This window comes from Lepidochelys kempii, chromosome 22 (genome assembly GCF_965140265.1).
Source record: "Lepidochelys kempii isolate rLepKem1 chromosome 22, rLepKem1.hap2, whole genome shotgun sequence".
Taxonomy (NCBI): Eukaryota; Metazoa; Chordata; order Testudines; family Cheloniidae; genus Lepidochelys; species Lepidochelys kempii.
The window spans coordinates 14,390,919-14,413,641 of record NC_133277.1 but is presented as its reverse complement, the minus strand read 5'-3'; the positions used below and the strand labels follow the sequence as shown (position 1 = coordinate 14,413,641).

Below are 22,723 nucleotides of genomic sequence, written 5' to 3'. Positions count from 1 at the left end.
GGAGAGCTTGGCCTGCTATCTAATGGGGCTCACAGCCCTTGCGTCTAGCCCTGGAAGGCTCTGAGACTGATGTAAAAGTTGTCTGGAAAAGCTACAGTAGGCTATTTGTTGAAGTGTTGTTGTGACTTAGTTATCATGATGCAAATCAGAGGCCCAAGGCACCTGCTCTAGAGGTGGAGAGAGGAGCTCTTCCTGTATGGTATATTGGCACACATGATGGCCTGGGGTGGCAGAAAGGTCTTGATGGTTTTGAGGTAGTCTCACATGACTTAGTCACTCTTGCTGCCTTCATCCCAGCTTCATTAAGCCTTCATACACCACCTCATGCAGGGCATACTGTGTATAGCTGTGAATGTAAGAGGGCCAGGGGAATGGGGCTTCAGAATGTAGCCACCCCCGCCACACACCAGTGAGCCAGGTGGTGAAAGCATCACCCACGTTTTTTTAGGATGAATATTTACAAACTAGGTACTGTGAAAAGTAAATGTGAGAATGTCTGTGGTAAAGTATGTCTTGTCGAAGGAACTAGGCTGTCCATAAAACTGTTCATTTTCCTGTAGCCCGATTTGCTCTGAGCTCTTTGCTATTGTTGCCTGAGTGGAAGTGTTAGCCAAACGGCACCTCCCATCCTGCATTTAACCAGATTTTGGTGCTTTCGCATTGGGTGAGGTGTTGGGTGTGAAAGACACTGAAGCATGAACTGGTTTTGGGGATGCAGCTGTCAGGTCTGTACTGCCAGGGTATCAAGGGCTACATTGTGTGGGGTAAATATTTACCAAAAACCAGGCATCGCTCCTGTCACTGTTCTAAACGCTGCCTTGTAATTTCTATCAGTAGGAATGCAACAAGGTTATCTGGCAGCTAGATATAGTGATTATAAACCCAAACTGCTAACTTCACATTCCAGGGTGCACCCATGCTTGCTGTGGAACTCACTCACAGTTCTTTGTGATCACACCACAAGCAAGAGAATCAGGGCCCTGTTACACCTGTGCACCAGCCCATGCCCCAACACAGGTGCAGCGATTCAGCCCTTAGAGGAGCAGTCCGTTCTGAGCGTGGCAGGGTGGAGGGGCTTTTCCAGTTTAGTTTGTGCTCTCCTAGTAATTCTTCCTCAATGTACCTAGGACTTTTACAAACCTTAGATAGATTTAACCCTGTTGGGGCTATTAAAGAGGCTCTTACAAAGTATGATAAGAGAATCTCTGTGGTTGTTGGAGAATTAGAGGCAGATAAAATATATCTTAGCCCAGTAGGTCTCAACCTTTTCTCGGCTATGACCCTCCTCCTAGCCAGCTGGAATCCGGGATAGACTTTTGTTCCATTTAGGACTATAGGAAGGCAGGTTAGTCACAGCTCCCTAGTTGAGAACCCAAGGTTAGAGCCCAGCACAGATATAAAACTTGTATCTACAGCTGATTGGCAAACATGGTCCATAGATATCTGCAACCTGTGGTGTCTGTATATTTTCCCCTACTTTAGACTCTTTTTCTATGTATAGCCATTCCTCTGAGTCTTTTACTTTCTATAGAGCTTTCCCTGTTTGAGTATCCAAATTTCCTCTTATAATGGAAGTGGGTTGCCATGAGTCATTTTTATAGGCCCTGCCCCTATCAGGGCGGACACATGGGCCTGCCAGGTGCATCCTATAAAAGCAGCAACATATGACCTCCCTCAGGCCTAAGGAGTTGATTGTAGCCACGCTGGGGAAAAGCTTCTCTTGAGGTTAACCCAAGGGTAAGGTCAGGTTTTAAGAAAAACTCCCTAGATATAGTATACTAAGTTCTCCTGTCACACACAAGATTAGAGCAAAAGGTTCAGGGAAAGTACCTGGGAGGATCCAAACAAAACTCCATATTTATTTCTCAGTGTCTTTCCTTTGCTTTTAGAAAGAAAAAGAATGGCTGTCCCAGCCCCAGTATCCAACTTCAGGTAAATTAAACTTATTTTGTGAGAAGGAAGAACAATGAGAGCATGGATTTAAATTTAATACACAACTTTAGATGGAACTGCTGGATGCTGCTTCTGGTTCTGCAGACAGAGCCCAGAAATTGTATCTGACTGGCTCCTTTTGCCATTAGCCCTTAACTTGTGGATTTTGGTTGTATTTCCTCTTAATGACTGTAAGTGACTATGGTGCTGGTGAAAGGTGTGGGATGAATACCCCTACAGGGTGCAGTTCTCTGCTCAACCCCCAGAACAGGTACAGTCAGGGCACCTGAAACTCCCTCCTACAAGGGAGGGAAATTGTCCTTTGCACCCTAACTCTTCCAAATGGGATTGAGAAATGCAGACTCACTGTAATTCCCCAAATAACTACTAGCAACTGTGGGTTACAACTGAGCTAGTCTGGATTTGACAAGTCTATGCATGCTTTTGTACTGATTTAACTATATTTGTTTAGAACAGTTAAATCCGCAGCCTCTGTTATCCTGATAAGGGTGTTATTTGTATAATTTACTCCTAAAATGCAGCTCATTTCCATAGCTGTATAACCATCTTTTATACAATTTAATCTCATCCTTGCTAGAAGAATGCATGGATTTAACTATGTTTCTAAATCTATATAGGTAGTAGGTACAGCCTCCCAGAGCCCATTCTTAATCACCCTAAACACTACCTATAATAAATGTTGAGTAGAGCTAGGCAGAATTTTCCAACCAGAAAGCTTTCCTGTAAAAGAAGTGGGGGTGAGAGGAGTTTAAGTTTTTCCACAAGAAAAAGTCATTTGATTAATTTTTTGCAATTAAAGTTGTTATAACTTTGGAGCTTTAGTTCTTCCACTCTCCCCTCCTCTTGTGACCAAATGCAAAAGAATGAATGGAGTTGAATGAGAAAAGTCAAAGCAGAGGGGGAAATAAACCAATGTTCTTAACTTTGGAAGATTGGCAAAGCTAAAGGCTTTCATTTTTCCTTTTGCCACTTCCAATCTGTAGATTCTTCTGAAGTTGAGGAGATTTTAAAGAGTGAAGAAATGAAAATATGCCCCTGGACACTACTCTTTTAATTGCGTTCAGTGGAGAAAGGGGGGAAAACAAGTATGAAATCCTGAAAAGTTCACTATTTTGCAAAACAAGTATTGTTCTATGGTTCTGCAACACAGAAATAACGTATTATTTTGGTGTGAAATTGTTTTTCCTTCTCAAGCCACTTTAACGTTGAATCCTTTTCCTGGTCAAAACCAAATGACTCCTCTTTTACAATGGGTGTGAGAGGGGAATGGTTCAGCAGGTGACCTGAGACAGTTGGATTCTATCAGTGTTAATAGCAAACAACTATGGCCACACCCAATCTCTTCTTGTGCTCAACACTGTGTAAGAAAGAGGTTTTTTTAAGCAGGGAAGTATAAGAACTAGCATTATGTAACCTACACTAAAACTGCTGCTTTCAAGTCATATGGATTTGTTGGTCAGTGTTCCCTGAATTGCTTAGGACTTAACTGTGAATAAGGAAAGTGATTCTTCAAAACCAGTTTCTTATAAAAGCATAGGTATCTGTGTAGTCGGTCGGTGATCTAGAGGCGTTATGCAAACATTGCCTCTGCTGTGAATGGGTGATATCGAGAGCAGGGCTGTGCTAAATGGGTTGCATGTAATAGAGAAATGGACCTATGGTGTGAGGCTGTTAATACATTTTCTTCCTTCACATTTGTCTTCTGAGATTTTTTTCAAGGTGGTACAAAACAACTGTTCAATTATATGAAATAGACAGTCCAGAGAACCTGGTAATAGGAACATGCTTATTTTTCATTATTTGTATCTTGGTGTCTCAGCTGCAGCCTGCTATTAGAATAACTGAAAGGTAATGCTACCATGGAGCTTGCTAAGCTTACGGTGTAGAACAATTTTCAATTCCATTTTAGTTCACTAAAGATTTAAAAATGAAATGTACATACTCTTTATTTTGTATTAATACACTGTAATTGCTTTACAGAGTCCAGTATACCAGTTGCATGTAATTACTACAGATGAACTTGCCCAACTGGAGCTCACAAAACTAGTGCATTTATCCCAAAGCAAAGACTAAACCCTCTAACTCTTTAAAAAAATACATTAAAGAACGTACCACACACATATTGCACTTTTCTCCATATGAAATGTTTACCCCATATACATCTCACCAAAGTCTCTTCAGAGGAGCCTGTAATACAAGATACGAAAGGTAATACTGAACTATACAGTAGTATACACAATCCTCTAACGTGAGACACAACAGACTTGAACAAAAGTAACCACTTCAAAGTAGCATGAAGACGAGTGGTGCCCAGGAAATAGTCTAGTGTGGCATTAGCAATTTTTTATTCTGAAGAAAATGACATGAAATGTTAAACAGGCTGTTAGTTGAGGGAGATCATCTAAGCTACTTCATGTTCATAACATTCAAAACTCTGTAGCTCCCTAGATACCTGCATTCCAAAACTCAGCAGCTTAAACTAGTTGGGACCCTCTGGTAAAGAAATTACTAAAATGAGTCGAGAGAGAGAGAGCGCGCGCACACGCGGAATTATTGTTGTGGTTTGATCTCTTGTGCCCCTGGATCCTGATCCATGTCGTCCTACTATGTATGGGGTTGTAGGGTTTGTTGTGGAAATAGTTAAGAAAAGGGGCAGGCCATCTTTTGTAACCCAACTCCCTGTGCAGAACTGGGCCTCTGAATTTGTTGTTCATACTATGGAGACATTTCCATATCCATAGTTTTCTTCTACCTCACGCAGCTCTCTGGGTATTCAGCTTGGCCTCATGTTTGCTTAATATTTCAGGGGGCCTCTTGCTGCATGTGGTCACCTGCTCTGGTGAGATGCTTAGACTCCACTGGGCTGGCCCTTTGTTCCCCTGCAGTGTCGTTGCCAGTTGCTTGTTCTCTACAGGTCACTTAAGACCTAGGGGCTGTTCTTTGAAGATTTTTAATAAAGTTTGTATCGCTGTTTACCCCTTCTTTAGCTTACATGGGATTTCAAATTGCCCACCAGCAATGGCTTTGGAATCACTATGTAGTCAATACCAAGCCTTTATTGAACAAATCTGACTGTACTATAAGTGGATGAGTGACCCATATTACACAAAGTGCTGTATAAACACCACAGGTCCGTCAGATTTTAGCATACTAGGAAATAAGGCAATTGCTGGCAGCAGTGCTGAACTTTTTCCTGTTTAAAGCTGATTAATAAACAGTCACTAGATTTTTTTTACCTTTGCCATGTAAATACTGTATTATTGCTCTGTGTGCTGGCTGCTTATTCTCTGAAGGGGAAAAAATGGTGCTGCAGTCTGATCTTTGATAACTCTGTTTGACATGAAATTAGTTGGTCAGAAAATCTGATTATAAGTTGACTGGGCTTTTCTCAATGTATCAAGAATTCTCTTCTGCTACCACCAATTCAGTTCAATGCTTTGGTGCTTTATACAGTGACTGGAGAACTTGCCCGTGGGTCAGTGTAAAGTGACATACCAGATTTGGTGGGTTTGGGAACTTGCAACAAGACTGGTTTGAGAGCAAAGTCTCAGGCGCAAGGTTGGCGATTGTGTAGTGATGCAGCTATTAGCATATTTAGCCTCTTTCCTCACTTTGAACTTAATGAAAAGGGAAACCTTCCAGACAACTAAAGGTGTTTTTCATAAGCAGTATCTGCTTCTCTGCTGTTCTTTGTGCTTTAAAGAACCTGCATTGTGCTTAGTGTGTTCATCTGCTCACAAAGGGCTAAACTCTCCAACTGTGGGGTACTAGGTTCTCCTTTAATATTGTCTCACAGTATTTCAAACACTGGAGACAACCCAAATTACAGTGATTACCCATGTCCCTTCTATGGATCCAAAGCGCAGCTGCTGTCTGGCATTTTGTGAACTGCAAGGGTTTGGAGACTCAAGTGCTTGCTCAAAGTGAGTATCTGTTGAAACGGTTAATATAGCAACAGTTCTTGACTTTAAATATTGCTGTAATACTTTTAACATTTCACATATAGACGAGCAATCAAAACCCTAAGGAAGTTGTATTGTATTCCACATGGTGGAACACATGCTCTGAAGTGACTTTGGCTTTAGCATGGATATAAATGGGGTATTGTCTACTTTCTTCAGGAAAAAAAGCATATAATCTGATAAAGAACCCAAAAAGGCACAGCACTATCACTTCACATGGGGGTTTTTAAGCTCATTTTGTTTTGTCCTTAAGTTCTATAACCTAAATTGTCCAAATATACAAAAAGCTTAATAAACCACCAGCAACGCATACTGTAAATTCAAAATAGTTATTTTTAAAAAGCGACCGAGGACAGATGTATCCTCTCTCATGACCAGAGCTGCTCCACGGCAGAGGCCTCCACAAGAGGCTGTCTGCAAAAAGGGTTGATTTCTAATGCTACCCTGGCTGACCTTTTTGACAATGTCATTTCCTGCAGTTGTAGACCTCCTCTTGGTACTTTCACATCTCTGTTAACTGATCCTTTACCCCATTCAGAGGCCTCTAAAAACACTGCAGTGCCTGATGTCAGACTTAGCTATCTTTTGACTACGTCAGTGTATCATTTTGTCAAAGTTCCAGAAACTTCCCATGATGGGCAATTAGAAGTTTTTTGTCAAGTTTGGGTTAACGCTGTTGCTAGCAGGAGGACGTGGAGTCTGCTGGAGAAACACCTGGCGTCCCCTGAGACCTACTGTGGACTAATTCAACATCAGTAGCTTAGAACCAACATTTCAATGCCAAAGTGCAACTTTCGTTTAAATCCACCATGCACTAAAGTTTCAAGAGTCCTTGATTTGCCTTCAGGTTACCCAAGTCTGAGTTCCAATGAAAAATATATTGCTTTTATTGCCAAGTAGTACAATGCGTCACTCATTCATTCATTCTCCTTTCTTTTGCAGATCTTTATCAGGTTTCATCTGATACTGGATGGATGCTTGCAGAGTATCCAGTTTTTGGAAGGGCCCCTTTTCTTCCTCTTAAAACTACATCTGTAATCTCCTTCTCTGCAAACTGGTTCTTTGTTTGACCAAATTGCACTATCCATCTCAAGCCCCTGCCACTGGGTTTGTGGCACAGTACTGACAGGATGAACCAATGGCGATGTAGCTTTTAGCCATCCCCTGCTAATACCAGTCAGGTGACTTTTACATCCCCCAGTAGGTCAAGGGTCGGAAAAAAGCCATGAATTTTAGGGTTGGAACAAAAATGAAAATTCACATGCTTTTCCTTCACTTCACCTGTCTTCCGTTCTTAAGTTAACACTGCAGGGTGGCTAATTCACCAAGACATAGCCACTATGTTGGGGGTCAACAGTCTCCATCATTTCGCAATCAAAAAGTCCTGGCAACTCTGAAAGGGTTAACGCCTCATAGTTGGACTGAGACTCATGAGATGCTGAGCTCCTCTGGTTGTCTGGTGATGCTACATTGCTTTGCTGGGCTGGGTTCATGGAATACTGGCACTGGTTTGGGTAGTCTGGCTCAGAAGAGGTGACGACTGGCAATTCACAAGTCTGATAGGAATATTGCAAGGGTGGCGGTGGTGGCTGCTGTTGTACATGAATCTGTGATGGCAACCGAGGTGAGCTGTGGATCTGTGATGGCGGCAATGACTCCAGCTGCAGTTTCTGATACTGGCTAAGGAAAGGGTCATATTGCATTTGTTCTGAGGAAGGCTCCATTACAGGGCTCAAGGGCTGTGCCAGGCTGAACTGTGGTGGTGGCTGCTGCTGCTCCTCCTGGCCTGGAAGTGGCAGTTGACTTGACCTTGGGTAGGAGCTTTCGGCTATTTGCATCTGGTTAAAATAAGCCTGCAGCTGGGACTGCTTCTGGAGGAAGAGTCTCTTCTGATGCAGCCTGAATCAAGGACATCAACAGGAATTATTTTCAGTCTTTGAAATATTAATGCTTAGCGTGATTAGCAGACAGATCTCACTAACAGCAATAGCAGAGGAGAGTGGTGAAAAGCACATTGGGTTCCATGACCTTTGAGAGAGCCAATCCCTAAACTGCCAGTTGGGTTTCATTTACAATTGAACCTTGTTAATTGTCACTTTGCTAATCTGCACACTCAACATGTCTCTCTCTCCCTGCTTCTTAGCAAAGGTGCAATAGCAGAGACAATGCAGTAAGATCTCTCATGGCTAACATTACAGAGCATAATTCTAGTACACTATGAAATATTATCCTAAACGATTAAAACTAGACTATGCTTGGCAAATAAATAGACGTTATGCACTAAGCAATGCAATAGGAATAATTTTTTATTGAAAAAGCCCACACTTCACCCCCACAAAAATGCTAAGGGTGCTTGATCATACAAAAATTCTCATTAACAATGAACATCCCAACTTCAACCAAAAATTGTAGATGCATTTGCTTTTTTGTTTGCTACTTGCTAAATTTCAGAATTCAGCAACTGACAATGAGTCTCTCCAGTTACCAGTGCAAATTAGTGAAGTTCTACTGTATTCTACTGTATTTTGTGACCATCATCATCATCTTGGATTTTAACAAACACCCATGCTCTTCACATCTGACACAGGAAGAACTTAACACGAGGACTTTTGTTTCATAGCTACCATTGGCAAATTCCAGGGATATCACAAAAGTGGGATCTCCAGCCAACCAATTTGCAGGGCATCCAGAAATATGAAGTCCTCTCCTGCCTAGTCTCTACAGGATTCAGGAAAGGAGGTACAAGACTGTTCCCAGCTCACCTAGTTTATGTTTCCTTACACACAACCTTCTTTTCTTTTTTTTGAGACATGAAAAAGCACATGAAGTTGCTTTGGTCAGCAAGATAATGCTCTGGATGGTTGTCAGCCTTAGCCCTCAACTCTACAGCCGCTCTTGACGCTCATTCCAGATATAAAAGGGACAACAAGAAAGCAAGTGAAGATTTCATGCCCTCCATCTGTCCAGTCCCTCTACCAGTGTTTGTGGATTACAAACACATGGATTATCTGGATGTGTCTCACTACATCAATTCCCTGCCATTGCAGGGGCCTTGGACATTGGTGCACCTTCGTCCTTCCTGTTCTCTGCGTCTGGCACTCAACAGTTGAGTCTCCTGAGGGCTGTAATGCTTTTGTCTAATTCTGGCTGTAGGGCCAGACTCCTTCATCTCTGTGGCTCTTTCACAAAGAAACCAGAGCCAGTTTTTAGCTGACATACAGGCCTTTGTATACGCTCACTCTTTTTGCTTTTGTATCAGTTTTCTCTAACTGCTGTTGAACCTAGCACTTTAAATACATAGAGGAAACAGGTTACAAAAAGAAAAAAGAAGGTGGGGTAGAGGACGAAAAAGTCTCTTCTAATCTAAACTCGCTTGTTGTAATGTCTATGATTACTACAACAAAGATATTTTTAGAGAAGTGTCATTTTTAAATTGATTCTCCCGTCTGTAAGAGCCTGGCTTACAGGAATTGCTCATGTTCTTTGTGGTAAAATTATCTGGTCATGGAAAAAAGGCAGGAAATACCCAAATGACTGCAGGGATTCTGAGGCACCACATCATTCATGTTCTGAGTTACCATAAATACTGCAATACATGGTCCAAACACTTTCACTGGAAACCATGAGTACAGAAGTATAGCCACACTGCCCCCAATTCACAGACCTTCTGCACACTAAAGAAAGCTAAGGACACACTACAATTTGCTGAATCAAACTTCTATGGTCTTTTATTATCACTGCAGTAGTCAGGCAGTGGTGGCTGTTGGGACCCAGCTCCCTTTCAGTCTCTCTCCCCTCCACTGCACAGAGGAAGTGAACAGGGCTACACTGTAGGGCTGAACTCAGGAGGGAAGGAGAAGGCTGTACCCTGTGAGTATCACCCCCCTCTGCTCCTCCCTGGACAGAGCCCCAGCTGACCCTGCCAGCCCATCAGCAAAAAATTCACAGATCCCGAAAACCCAAAATTTGACAAAACCTGAATAAAATCTAGTAATTTTTCAGCAAAAATTGGTAAAAACTGATAATGAAGGGCCTTAGTACTGTGTTCGTAGAGATTTTTAGATGAGAGAGAGTTTGCCTGTCCCAAGAAAGTCTCTGTTCTCCTATTACTCCTGGGAAGAAGTTACATGCAAATCACTCAGCTACCCAGATTGTAAACCACAGGAACAGCCATACTGGGTCAGACCAAAGGTCCATCTAGCCCAGTATCCTGTCTTCCAACAGTGGCCAATGCCAGGTGCTTCTCACCTGTGTTCTTGTAACTGCTGTTCCAGGCTTCGGGGCAGTTCTTTGCAGTACAGCTGGCAGGTATTCTGGGCTTTTGACAGCAGGCTGGGTTTCTGCAACAATACCAAAAGATGATGGATTTAAAATGTGAAATGAAGCGCACTGTTTTAAATGCATGAGAGTCCAGGAGAGACTAAACTGTCCCATAAAGTCTCAGCTGGGGAAGTACTTGTTTATCCTATCACAATGTGAGGGTTTTTAAGAGATTGGGGGCAGCATTTTCAAGAGTGGATGTGTACGTTTTGGACGTCTAACTTCCTATCTAGCACCTGGTTTTGCAACACCACCAGTTACTGGTAGTGCCTAGAGGCCCCAATCAGGGATCAGGATTTTATTGTGCTAGGCACATGTAACTAGAAGAGACTGAAAGCTGCTTGGGGAAACCCTAAGTAATCACCCCCCACTATAACCAAAGCTAGTGGTACTTGGAGGTACTCCGCACTCTGAAAAACCAAGCCCAATCTCACTCATGTTGGATACCCAAAATAATCTGAACCACTCAGAACTCAAGCACACTTGGAAATATTGGTCTGTTTCTACATTCTAGATATGATTAGGTACTAACTGGTAGCTGTAATGGATTTCAAACATTCTCGGAGGTTAGACTTCTCTGGGAATTTTTATTATACAAGCTGGAAGAATTTGCAGAATTTGTGTTCTTAAAAGGAAACCAGTAAAAATAAAAAGAGAAATGTTACTCCGATGAAAAAGGACAGAGGTTCCTCAGATCACTTCCCAAACCAGATCTTGTGATGTTTCCTTTAAAGGAATGCAACCAAGAGGAGCTACCGAGAACTGCCATTGAACTCCTGTTACTTATTAATTAGAGGCAACTATGAGTAACTGGCTAAGGAAATGGAAAACCAGAAGCAGGAGCTGCAGCAGCCAAAGGAACCCCTAGTATACAAGGTAACTTGAATTTTTGTCGCTTTACTAGTTATCCACCATTTTTCTCATTGAAAATAACTCAGTGGCTAGATTGGTATGTACTATCAATGGCTGGCTTGACACTGGAGGAAGGCACCATACCTGCAGTCTGTGTTGCAAGTACTGTGTTTCTAAGCTCTGTCGTCTGGATAATAACTGGGGGTGCACGCCATTAGGGAAGGCAGACACAGTCTCCTGCTGCTGAGAAGCTTCCTCCTGGGAAGAGAAGGCAAGAGCACAGTTTGATTCCGCCAGACAGAAGCTACATTTTCTGCTTAAACCCTTTAGGGAGCTGCTTACACAGATCTCCATAGTTGCAGTGATTGGGGCTGTAGAGCCAACTGATCTGCAGGGCTCATGGCTCATTTAGGGTTGTTTAGAATTTAGACAGGATTGTTTAGAAATAGAAAAGGCACACAACTGACTAACCTGGAGAAACACAAGGTATTTCCTGACTCATCTGCGCTCAGATCCCAGTGGCACCAGGACAAAGTAATCCTGACCCTGTGAATATGTCTGCCTCTTTTCAGAGTTTTAAAACCAAAGACAAAAGGCTTTTGATACAAATTTTAAAAAGAGCTCTACACACAGTGGGTGTCTCCAACAGGCAGGATAGCTGCTGATGTGGCTGGAGAGAATGGTTCACTGGTTGGCACCACAACTGAGCTCTGACATGTCACACTTAATGACCCATTCTTCCGAATGGATTGTGACTTTCTGGTTTCAGAGAGTGAGGAGTGGCACCGAAATCTCATAGCGAATTGTGAGAAAGCACTGGGATTATCAGTGCTTCAAAGTTGCTCTCTAGAGCATTTTGCAAGGAGTACCATAGGTTCTATTGACCATCCATGCTGATTATTCCCTGGAGCAGGTAGGCCCAACAAGAAAAGATAGAACGTGCTCATTATTTACAGTTGCTGCCTCTTGTTTCATTACAAACAGGCAAATAAAGGAAAGTGGAAGCAACTAGTTGGATTCTGTCTGACAAAATAAGGCCAAAGCTGGGCAAGTGATGTACCACCAACCACATTTAAAATGACGGGTGGAGGTTCAGTTCTGTTACAGCACAGTAACTCCACTGTGGCAGAACAGAATGTGGCTCTATATGCATCTAAAACACATCCTTTAGACTGAAACTAACAATCTGTTGGATCTGAAAAGCCCAGAATACCATCTCGCTGGTTCCACAAGGCTGGCAAACACTAACCCATAGGAGTTCAATACCTGCTCTACCCTCCATTATACAAGTGAGGGGGAGAGGAGCAAATTTAAGCTCTACATTAATGTCTCTTCTAGGTCTCCCAGTGCATCTCCTCTCCTCTTTATCTGTCTCATTGAGGAAGGGCTTGTTTCTGCTTGTGGCTTGTACGGCACCAAACACATTATCTGTACTTAACACACACCTGAGGGGGGCTGTTTACAAGATTCTGCAAGTGGGGAGTGGTTGATGTTAGGTTGGGCTCTTCTTCTGATCCCATCTGTTCATATAGCAGCTGGACTTTATTCAGCTCCAGGATTCCTTTGGTTCGTGCCAGATTCTGAAGGTGCTGTCGAAATGCTACAATTCCTGGACAAAAGTCAAACAGAACAATATCAGCAAAGCTATTGCTATTCAGTCAGCACAGCCCAGCTGAGCCATATTTTGCCACTAAAGCTGGGGTTAAACGCACACATGGTACTATGTTTGTGCATAACTTCTCATGACAACAGTGAAACAGTTACCTTGTGTGAGGGATGTGTCAGATGCCCTGCGCCCCTCTCGGAAACTGACGGGGGAACGGTTGTGGGCCTCTCGTTTTTGGGAGGTCAGTGCCTGCATGGCTGGATTGGCAGGTCTCAGGCCTATGAAAGGGGATGTCATTCTGGGTGCTGGCTGGTTGGCCAGCACCATTTCCTTCAGGGTAGGAGTGTCCTCAAGAAAGTTAAGATCCCTCTGAAAAGATCCCATATCATATTCTGAGTCAATGCTGCCCAAAGATGGATTCTCATCCAAGGAGTAGACTTTCCCTGTGAGAAATAACAAAAGCCAGATTAAATAGAAAGTGCAGTAATTTAGCAAAGCAAAGCGCCATCGGTTTGAGCCATTTCTGCCAGCATGGTCTCCAGTGACTGGCATGGAGGAAGTGTAAGAAAAATGCAAGCTTTATAAACACACTAATACTTCCAGCACTAGAATGGGGTCACACCCCTGGTTTTAATACTAAGTTTAAGGATAAAATAAGTTAAATGGCTTGCTAACAAGGATACTGTGCCCTTCATGTAGAAATCCCCCAAAGCGCTTTTCAAACAATCACTTCATTCACCACTGGGGTGAAACACAGAAGCCATTTACAGTGGACAGGTACATTACACAACTATTGGGGACATGAAGATGTGCATTCCACATCCAAATGAAACTGCAGTGGGAATTTAGGGAGGCAGAATGGAATTATCCACACTGGAACCTAGCCAGGTTAGTGGGAGCCAACACCTGAAGAAGTGCAGTGGAATCTTGAATGGTTAGATGTGGTTATGAACTTGGCTCTATAATCGCTAAAAGACAACAGCTGAGGGCTTTAGCCTTGCACTAAGACCTCAGTTCAGTACGGACTCTGGTAGAATGCCATTAAGTCACCAATCTTGTTTTCTTCACCACACTTTTTCTCTTGAGGAATTTCCCATTCAAGTACTGTCTAGATTCTGTTTAACTTGGGAGAGCTGACAAGATCATAGCCCAACTTGGCATTGCTGCATTCCCGCATTGGCATTGGGCTGCCAGAGAAACTAGTGTTTCTTTCTAGGCATATATATCACCTGGGAATTAAATATCTTGGGATGGTTAATTATGCCAAAAATGTAACTCATTTAATTTGCCTGCCACCCTCTACCCTTTCTACATTGCCATTAGATTGGATAGGGTTGTGCTTGGATAGGCCAGCTGTGAGTTTGCTCCCTTGTCTTCATATCTGCCTCTATCAAATAAATTAATAACTATCAAGAAAAGCAGCTTTATTTATTGTTACTTAAGACACAAACCAAGCTAGTGTTTTTCATCCAGCATGTAACAAGCTGGGCTCTTAGATCCTTAAACTTCTGCAGAGACCTCTACAATATATGTACCTGTGCCTGGCATCATGACAAGCTGGTTGGTCACTTCTGCCAGAGTGTGACGTCTTTTCCCACAGCGGGTTGCTTGGAGGGCTGCAAATGCCTGTGCAGGATCATCATCTGATTCACCTTCTGTCTCTATCCCCTCATCAATAGAGGTTTCCATCATGCTAGTAGGCAGTGACTGGCATCCTTTCCTAATCACCATAGGGGGCAAGGGATCCAGCAAGCAGCCATTTACCTAAATGCCACAGGGAGAGGAAGAAAGACAGCATTCAATTATTAGCATAGAGGCTCCCTGAAGAGTCAAATCTCTGCCCTATATTGTGAGATGCAGAGACACAGACTGAAATGGACTCAAAACAGCCTGGATATTCAGTGTCATCTGCAAACTCCTCTGATTTCAATCAGAGACCAGTTCAGAGTTCCAGAGTGAGGTTCCAGAAGAGTGGAATCATTGGTCACCTTATTTTTAAGTTATTGTTGGAATCTCCCAAATTTAGTCTGTTAGTTTCCCTAATACTTATTCTTGTCAGGAGTGTCTCATAAAATCTGCTTCAGGCTTAGCCACAAAATATTTAAATTTATGAAACCTGTGATTTTTGTTCTCCTTTGTCCTCTGTCCATTGTTTAATTTGGAGTTTGGCAAACAAGCATTCGTAAGACCAAGTTTGCCCTATTTAACTGCACTGTCTCTCTAAAACTGCAAAACAGTAAGTTCTCTTAGTGTATTTCACAAAGGATCAGCAAACATGCCCCTCCTTGGTTCATGCTTAGAACTGGTCATTTGCATTAAAGGTCCATTCCTCTTATCTTGTGTCTGCTCAGTCCAGCTGATGTGGTGGTGCCTGGGACTTGCAAGGGAAAATGAACAACATCAGTTTGTTCAGATAATTTTACATTTTGATTCCTTAATAGTGAATAGGAAAAAGATGGCACCTGTATTCATACCATACGATGGCTGGTACTTTATGCAGTCTTAAAAAATAGTTTGGTCTCTAAAGTACCCTAGAAGTTGTAAGCAGCGTCCTTGTGCAAGGCTGGCCTGGGCTGCTACTTTTTTCTTCTGGAAACATGAGGGTGGATAACCATAGTTTTCATTTGTTTATTCAACTAGTTCAAAGTTCAGTTACTAGCTTGTTCAAAATTGAGAAACTGGATGAGAGTTGAAAAAGCAAGAAAGTGTCTTCTCTCCCAATCTACGAATAAAAATGGAGTGTGAGGATGAGATCTATTAGAACTAAAATCTTGATGGACACGGTGACCTGAAACATTGAGTTCAATTCATTAACTACAGACACTTCCTTTAACAAATCAGCAAGTTTTAAAAAATAAGTATCAAAATTGAATTTATGTATCCAGGACATGTAATATTTTTAACTAATAATGATTCTAAACTGCTTTTTTGTGCATTTAAAATAATAAAGTAGAATTAACTTACTTTCAGATTTTTATATTTGTAACTTTACAACTACGTATAACCTTTATACTAAATTTGGTACTTTTTTGCTAACCAGGAAGATATACTGTATTTATACATATTTAAGCAGTTATAAACAGATATTTTCATGGTTACAATCAATTTTTATCTTTAATTGCATCTGTAGTTTAGTTATTTTCCTGAAAAAGGGCAATTTCTCATTGGTTAGTAATCATTTTAAATCAGCAAACAGAAAAATTTGATTTAAATCAGTGATTTAAATCATTGTCAGAAAGAACAATTAATTGCACACATACAAAATGGGAAATGACTGCCTACGAAGGAACACTGTGGAAAGGGATATGGGGGTTATAATGGATCACAAGCTAAACAAGACTCAACAATGTAACACCTGCAGAAAAAACAATCATCATTCTGGGATGCATCAGCAGGAATGTTGTGAGTAAGACACAAGAAGTAATTCTTCCGCTCCACTCTGTGCTAATAAGGCCTCAACTGGAGTACTGTGTCCAGTTCTGGGCACCACATTTCAGGAAAGATGTGGACAAATTGGAGAAAGCTCAGAGGAGGGCAACAAAAATTATTAAAGGTCTAGAAAACATGAGCTATGAGGAAAGCCTGAAAAAATTGGGTTTGTTTAGTCTGGAAGAAGAGAAGACTGAGGGGGAACATAAGTTTTCAAATACATAAAAGATTGTTACAAGAAGGAGGGAGAAAAATTGTTCTTCTTAACCTCCGAGGATAGGACAAGAAGCAATGGGCTTAAATTGCAGCAAGGGAAGTTTGGGTTGGACATTAGGAAAAACTTCCCAACTGTCAGGGTAGGTAAGCACTGGAACAAACTGCCTAGGGAAGTTGTGGAATCTCTTTCAGTTGAGGTTTTTAACAGGTTGGACAAACACCTGTCAGAAGTGCTCTAGTTATTAAATCATCCCGCAGTCAAGGCAGAAGGAAGTAACTCAATCCACCCTGTGCAAGATATCCGGTGTGATATAAAGACCACTTCAGAGTGGTCCCTTTCAAGTCATCTGATGTGGTCCTGTTTCAAATAGTATTACATTAATGCACACTAGGGAACTTTTAGGGCACACCAGCAGGATCCACGTGCAGCACTAAGTGTGCAGCGCACCAGTAGTGCATTCTAGACTTCACACCCCTAGTATGGACTAATGCACCATGTAGACAAGCCCTAAGGCTCTTGGATTTCTACCATTCAGATGTGGCTCCCAATAAATTGTGTTTCCTATTATTCTGATGCCTAAGATGGCTAGGGTATAGTTGTCAAGTGTAGTTCAGGAACCCATCCTTGGTCTTGCTCAGTAGGGACAAAAGATGAAAGAATAAAGAGGCATCCCTGGGTTTGACATTTCATGGATCATCTAATAACATTTCCTCATTCTTGGTTTAAGAAGGTTTTAGGAGAAATAATTTAATCCTCTATTCCTGTCTAATACTGAACAGTTAATATTATGCTTTTACCTTTATTACGTACATTGCGGTAAATCTTCAAACCCTTCAGAGGGAGCTTTCCAACCATTGCCTAGAAGGTACTCTGCTCCTGAATTTTCCTCTCTTCTGCATTTTCATTTTGAGTCCCTCCAACCAGATAATTACCTCCCCACTCTTCACTAATCCCCAGACATTTAAGCAGTTGCAGTTTTACAAAATGGTGTACATACAGTTCTCTACAGAGTTTAGTCTTATCAGATTAACTTCATAATTAGATAACTGCTAAGCTGTTTGGGGTTGGGCCAACTGCCCACACATCTCTGTGGACTTTGCTTTCTAGTGAAAACCCAGTCAGTTTTCACTACCTAGTCTTGGAATGTAATGTCTATACCTGGATAAGGGTTAGAGTGGGGAGCACCGCATAAGCCAGATGATTACCAGACCCAGGGAAAGGGCAGGCATTCAGCTATGCCCAGATGGAGGATCCACAAAGCCCTCCAGATGAGAAATGACTGCCTGGTGGACTAAAAGAAATCTGTATAGGTTTCTGAGAAAGTCACTTAATTTCCATGCTTCCTGCACTCACAGAAAGGAGACTTCAGGGTAAAACTGAAATTCTCTAGTTTATCCAGTCCTGCTTGCATAGAAGCCGAGTCACGTTTTGGGGTGGTACCCATGGACAGCTGGAGTTGTCTGTTCATCACCTCCATAGCTGCACGATGCTAAATGATGGATATTTCTAGGGATAAACTTAGAAGGGGAGGAATGCATTCAGGCTTTACCTAGAGTAAATTTGGATTCAGTTTTATTCTGGACACTTCCTTGATATCTTTTGCAATTTAATTCTTAAACTTCCCCCTGTTTATAAACTCTTGAGTTTCCTGCATAACATTTCCAACCTGTTTTAAAACCCACTTGAGCAAGCAGCTTGATGCCAGAAACAGGTTATTTCTGAATCTGTGGAATCCCTGTACTCTCCTTCACACCATTCCTGCAAGCCACCAAGTTGTGAGCACCTTCTTTCTGATCATGGACAGGGCAGGATGCCCCCTGAAGTCCATCAGAGCTGCTCCTTAGTCATTTGGGGATCACTGAGTGATATGAGGTGCTTCTGCTGACCCAAGGAATGAGACTGGGACTATTTTCTGGCATGGCAGCGCATAGCACTAACTACAAGGGCCATCATTGCCAGAGACTGATTTCATGGGTTGCTTTTTTTAAATACAGGGATCGCTAGTGTCTCTCCCCAGTCCTGACTGAAGAGTCTAATGGGTGACTGCATTACAAGAAGGGGCTTTTGTATGCACTCCCCGCTGGTGCGATTTAATACTGAACTAGTGTAATTTTGTGACAGTAACGGAACAGTTCGGCAGTCAATGAGATGCCAATGCCATGCGGTAGCAGCATTGCTTCTGTTTGATAGGAAACATTTAAATGTCCCCAGCTGTAGTCATTTTTACAATAATATGGGGAAGGTCATCCCTGTTGCCTGAGTTTTCCTTGCAATGCTATAAACTTGAATGAAAGTTTTGCACATGGTCCTGAGCTAACCACCATTAGCACAGTGCAGACGTTCCCACTACACACTGGAATTCAGTTGCCCATCCTGTATAACTAGCAGGATAACTTCCTAGTTATTAAACACAAGAGAAAAGATAACAAATGACCAGTCTCTGTGTGCCTTCTCCCTGAGTTTAACCGCGAGTAGTGGGGCCTCTGAGGAGTCAGATAGCAATGTCAAATGCAAGGATGCAACTGATTCCTGCCACTGTTTTTGCGGGGGTAGAGGATGCATGATAGATAAATCAGCCTCAAAACAGAAAAGCATTAGTCACACCTGAGGCCTTGCCAGATGCATTACTAACACACAACCTCCAGCAGTTAAAGCTGCACTGAAGGCAAAATGCTGGGCCCTTCGGCCCTGTCTTGACACGTAAAGTTTGTGGTTTTCAACTGAGTTAGCTGACCAAAACTGAAAAGCTCTCAATGCTTATGTAGGATCCAGGCCAACAAGAAAGCACATTAGCTAGCTCTTTGTAGCCTTGGCTACCTCTCTAGCTACAACATGGCCAGCTAAATATCTTCAGCCCAGGGTGGATTGATTTAAATCAGCTAGTCAAATCACCAAGAGGCAAGTCTCAATTTAAATCACTGATTTTAATAAACTTTTCCATTTGTACTTCAGGTATTTTTAAAGAGGCACGTTCTCACTGATTGATATAACCATTGAAACATGTTGATTTACAACTAAATAGAGTCAACTGTGGAACTCCTTGCCTGAGGAGGTTGTGAAGGCTAGGACTATAACAGGGTTAAAAGAGAACTGGATCAATTCATGGAGGCTAAGTCCATTAATGGCTATTAGCCAGGATGGGTAAAGGAAGGGTGTCCCTAGCCTCTGTTTGTCAGAGGGTGGATGGAGATGGATGGCAGGAGAGAGATCACTAGATCATTACTTGCTAGGTTCACTCCCTCTGGGGCACCTGGCATTGGTCACTGTCGGTAGACAGGATACTGGGCTGGATGGACCTTTGGTCTGACCCAGTGTGGCCATTCTTATGTTCTTTACACTAGATTTGGTATATATTTTTGCTATCTAAGAGTAGACTATAACTATGTACATTTATTTAAGCAATTATATAGTTTATTATTTTCACAGTCTTATCAGCTGTACATTTAGGTATGTTTGAAAACGGTGAATGATTTATTGCTTATTTACTAGATAATTATCTTTTTGCTCATCATTTGCATCAAGCGGCATTAGGATGGGAACTGGAATTTAATTAAACACACAAAACAGCATATATTGTTATTAAACAAAACTACCTCACATGTTTTGGGTACTTAAACTTCTCTTATCAAAACATGTTTCACATTTACAACGAAACAATTTGTTAAATAGAGATTAACTAGTGAGTGAATTAAACTGATTATTTCAGATCAGCCTGGGCAAGTTTTCAAATATGCCTAAGTGAAAGTGACTGAAACTTAAGTTGCCTACTTGCCGAAGTCTCCTGAAAATGATAGACTCTTAAATTACTTCACGTGACCTATTGTGCCCTATTTATAAAGCTTGGTCTCAAATTAAGAAACCCAGCCCCCCCGATTCTTTCCTTATATAGAAAAGCAGCCTTTAGCTCACAGGTTTTGATAGAGGCTCATGGATTCAGCACATTTTTTTTATTTAACCCTCTTAAGAGATAAGTAGCTTAGGCCTGAACATATTTTGTATTAAAATTAGATTTCATTTTAATCAGGTTTAAAAAAAATATTAAACAAATCCAAATGTTTTTATTTTAAAAATCTATGGTTATCCACCCTATTTCAGGTGAATAACATCTTAAAGAACAATAAGAGGGCTTTTCAATTACATTACACTAACTCAATTAAGCTAACAAAATTGAAAACTCCATCCTATTTGCTGTCAAGCAGTGCCTATTTGTTGTCCCCGTCCCCCATGTGTTTAATAAATAAGGATTTAATGTTTGTTATGCTGTCATCAGGATAGAGAACAAAACCAGGGATATACCAGTACCAAACAGATGAGTGCAAATCATTGAATCATAGAATATCAGGGTTGGAAGGGACCTCAGGAGGTCATCTAGTCCAACCCCCTGCTCAAAGCAGGACCGATCCCCAATTAAATCATCCCAGCCAGGGCTTTGTCAAGCCTGACCTTAAAAACTTCTAAGGAAGGAGATTCTACCACCTCCCTAGGTAACGCATTCTACTGCTTCACCACCCTCCTAGTGCAAAAGTTTTTCCTAATATCCAACCTAAACCTCCCCCACTGCAACTTGAGACCATTACTCCTTGTCCTGTCCTCTTCTACCACTGAGAATAGTCTAGAACCATCCTCTCTGGAACCACCTCTCAGGTAGTTGAAAGCAGCTATCAAATCCCCCCTCATTCTTCTCTTCTGCAGACTAAACAATCCCAGTTCCCTCAGCCTCTCCTCATAAGTCATGTTCCAGACCCCTAATCATTTTTGTTGCCCTTCGCTGGACTCTCTCCAATTTATCCACATCCTTCTTGTAGTGTAGGGCCCAAAACTGGACACAGTACTCCAGATGAGGCCTCACCAATGTCGAATAGAGGGGAACGATCACGTCCCTCGATCTGCTCGCTATGCCCCTACTTATACATCCCAAAATGCCATTGGCCTTCTTGGCAACAAGGGCACACTGCTGACTCATATCCAGCTTCTCGTCCACTGTCACCCCTAGGTCCTTTTCCGCAGAACTGCTGCCTAGCCATTTGGTCCCTAGTCTGTAGCTGTGCATTGGGTTCTTCCGTCCTAAGTGCAGGACCCTGCACTTATCCTTATTGGACCTCATCAGATTTCTTTTGGCCCAATCCTCCAATTTGTCTAGGTCCCTCTGTATGCTATCCCTGCCCTCCAGTGTATCTACCACTCCTCCTAGTTTAGTATCATCCACAAATTTGCTGAGAGTGCAATCCACACCATCCTCCAGATCATTTATGAAAATATTGAACAAAACCGGCCCCAGGACCGACCCCTGGGGCACTCCACTTGACACCGGCTGCCAACTAGACATGGAGCCATTGATCACTACCCGTTGAGCCCGACAATCTAGCCAACTTTCTACCCACCTTATGGTGCATTCATCCAGCCCATACTTCTTTAACTTGCTGACGAGAATACTGTGGGAGACCGTGTCAAAAGCTTTGCTAAAGTCAAGAAACAATACATCCACTGCTTTTCCTTTATCCACAGAACCAGTAATCTCATCATAGAAGGCAATTAGATTAGTCAGGCATGACCTTCCCTTGGTGAATCCATGCTGACTGTTCCTGATCACTTTCCTCTCATGTAAGTGCTTCAGGATTGATTCTTTGAGGACCTGCTCCATGATTTTTCCGGGGACTGAGGTGAGGCTGACTGGCCTGTAGTTCCCAAGATCCTCCTTCTTCCCTTTTTTAAAGATGGGCACTACATTAGCCTTTTTCCAGTCATCTGGGACTTCCCCCGTTGGCCACAAGTTTTCAAAGATAATGGCCAATGGCTCTGCAATCACAGCCGCCATTTCCTTTAGCACTTTCGGATGCAACTCGTCCGGTCCCATGGACTTGTGCACGTCCAGCTTTGGGCGTGGGAAGACTCTGGCAGCTTATTTGTTAACACAGGGCTATAGACGAGATTTGATGTTACAAGTCAGGCACAGAATGAGAGAGTTTCAAAGAGCTTTTCCTGAATTCAGCTGGTTTTCATACCATTAGAAGCAGCATTGTAAAATGGCATGGTGAGCTTCACATTCCTGTCAACGACTCTGAGAAACCTGGTCTGTTTGCAAATAAAATGATGGCATTTCATATCTCAGCCCTGCCAACTCAGTCTGGGGTCTGAGAGTTAAGCTGTTTCCCCCCCTAGCTAATGTATCATCAAAAGTAAAGATTCTGCAATGGACACTTAGTTAACCATTCTGTTGCCACTGGACAAGCCAGAAGAGAAATCAGTTTGCCTTCTGTTAGCTGAGTTAGCTATGGTGCTGCAGCAGCAATAACAAAAACAGTGCCAATTTAGTTTAAAGTCAGCTGATATGACTCAGAATAAAGGGAGTAGAACTGTTGAACAAGAAAGTTCAATATTTACCAA

The 22,723-nt window shown here is 42.2% G+C and overlaps 2 protein-coding genes across 17 annotated transcripts in view; one reads left to right on the top strand and one right to left on the bottom strand.

Moving 5' to 3' along the window:
- Positions 1 to 22,723, top strand: part of ALG9 (ALG9 alpha-1,2-mannosyltransferase) — a 118,781-nt gene that overhangs the window by 94,410 nt on the left and 1,648 nt on the right. The gene's annotated exons all lie outside the window — the stretch shown is intronic.
- The window catches only part of SIK2 (salt inducible kinase 2), a 115,626-nt gene continuing 96,576 nt past the window's right edge, over positions 3,674 to 22,723 (bottom strand). For 14 of the 16 annotated variants that reach the window (XM_073321201.1, XM_073321207.1, XM_073321203.1 and 11 more), the window contains 6 exons: positions 14,229 to 14,457; positions 12,852 to 13,136; positions 12,533 to 12,696; positions 11,232 to 11,345; positions 10,164 to 10,255; positions 3,674 to 7,814 (listed from right to left, as the gene is read on the bottom strand). In XM_073321201.1, coding sequence (XP_073177302.1) covers positions 7,232 to 7,814; positions 10,164 to 10,255; positions 11,232 to 11,345; positions 12,533 to 12,696; positions 12,852 to 13,136; positions 14,229 to 14,457 — 1,467 coding nt within the window. In that variant the 3' untranslated portion in view covers positions 3,674 to 7,231. The remainder of the gene's footprint in view (positions 7,815 to 10,163; positions 10,256 to 11,231; positions 11,346 to 12,532; positions 12,697 to 12,851; positions 13,137 to 14,228; positions 14,458 to 22,723) is intronic. The other 2 variants (XM_073321217.1, XM_073321205.1) reach the window with 2 other exon arrangements.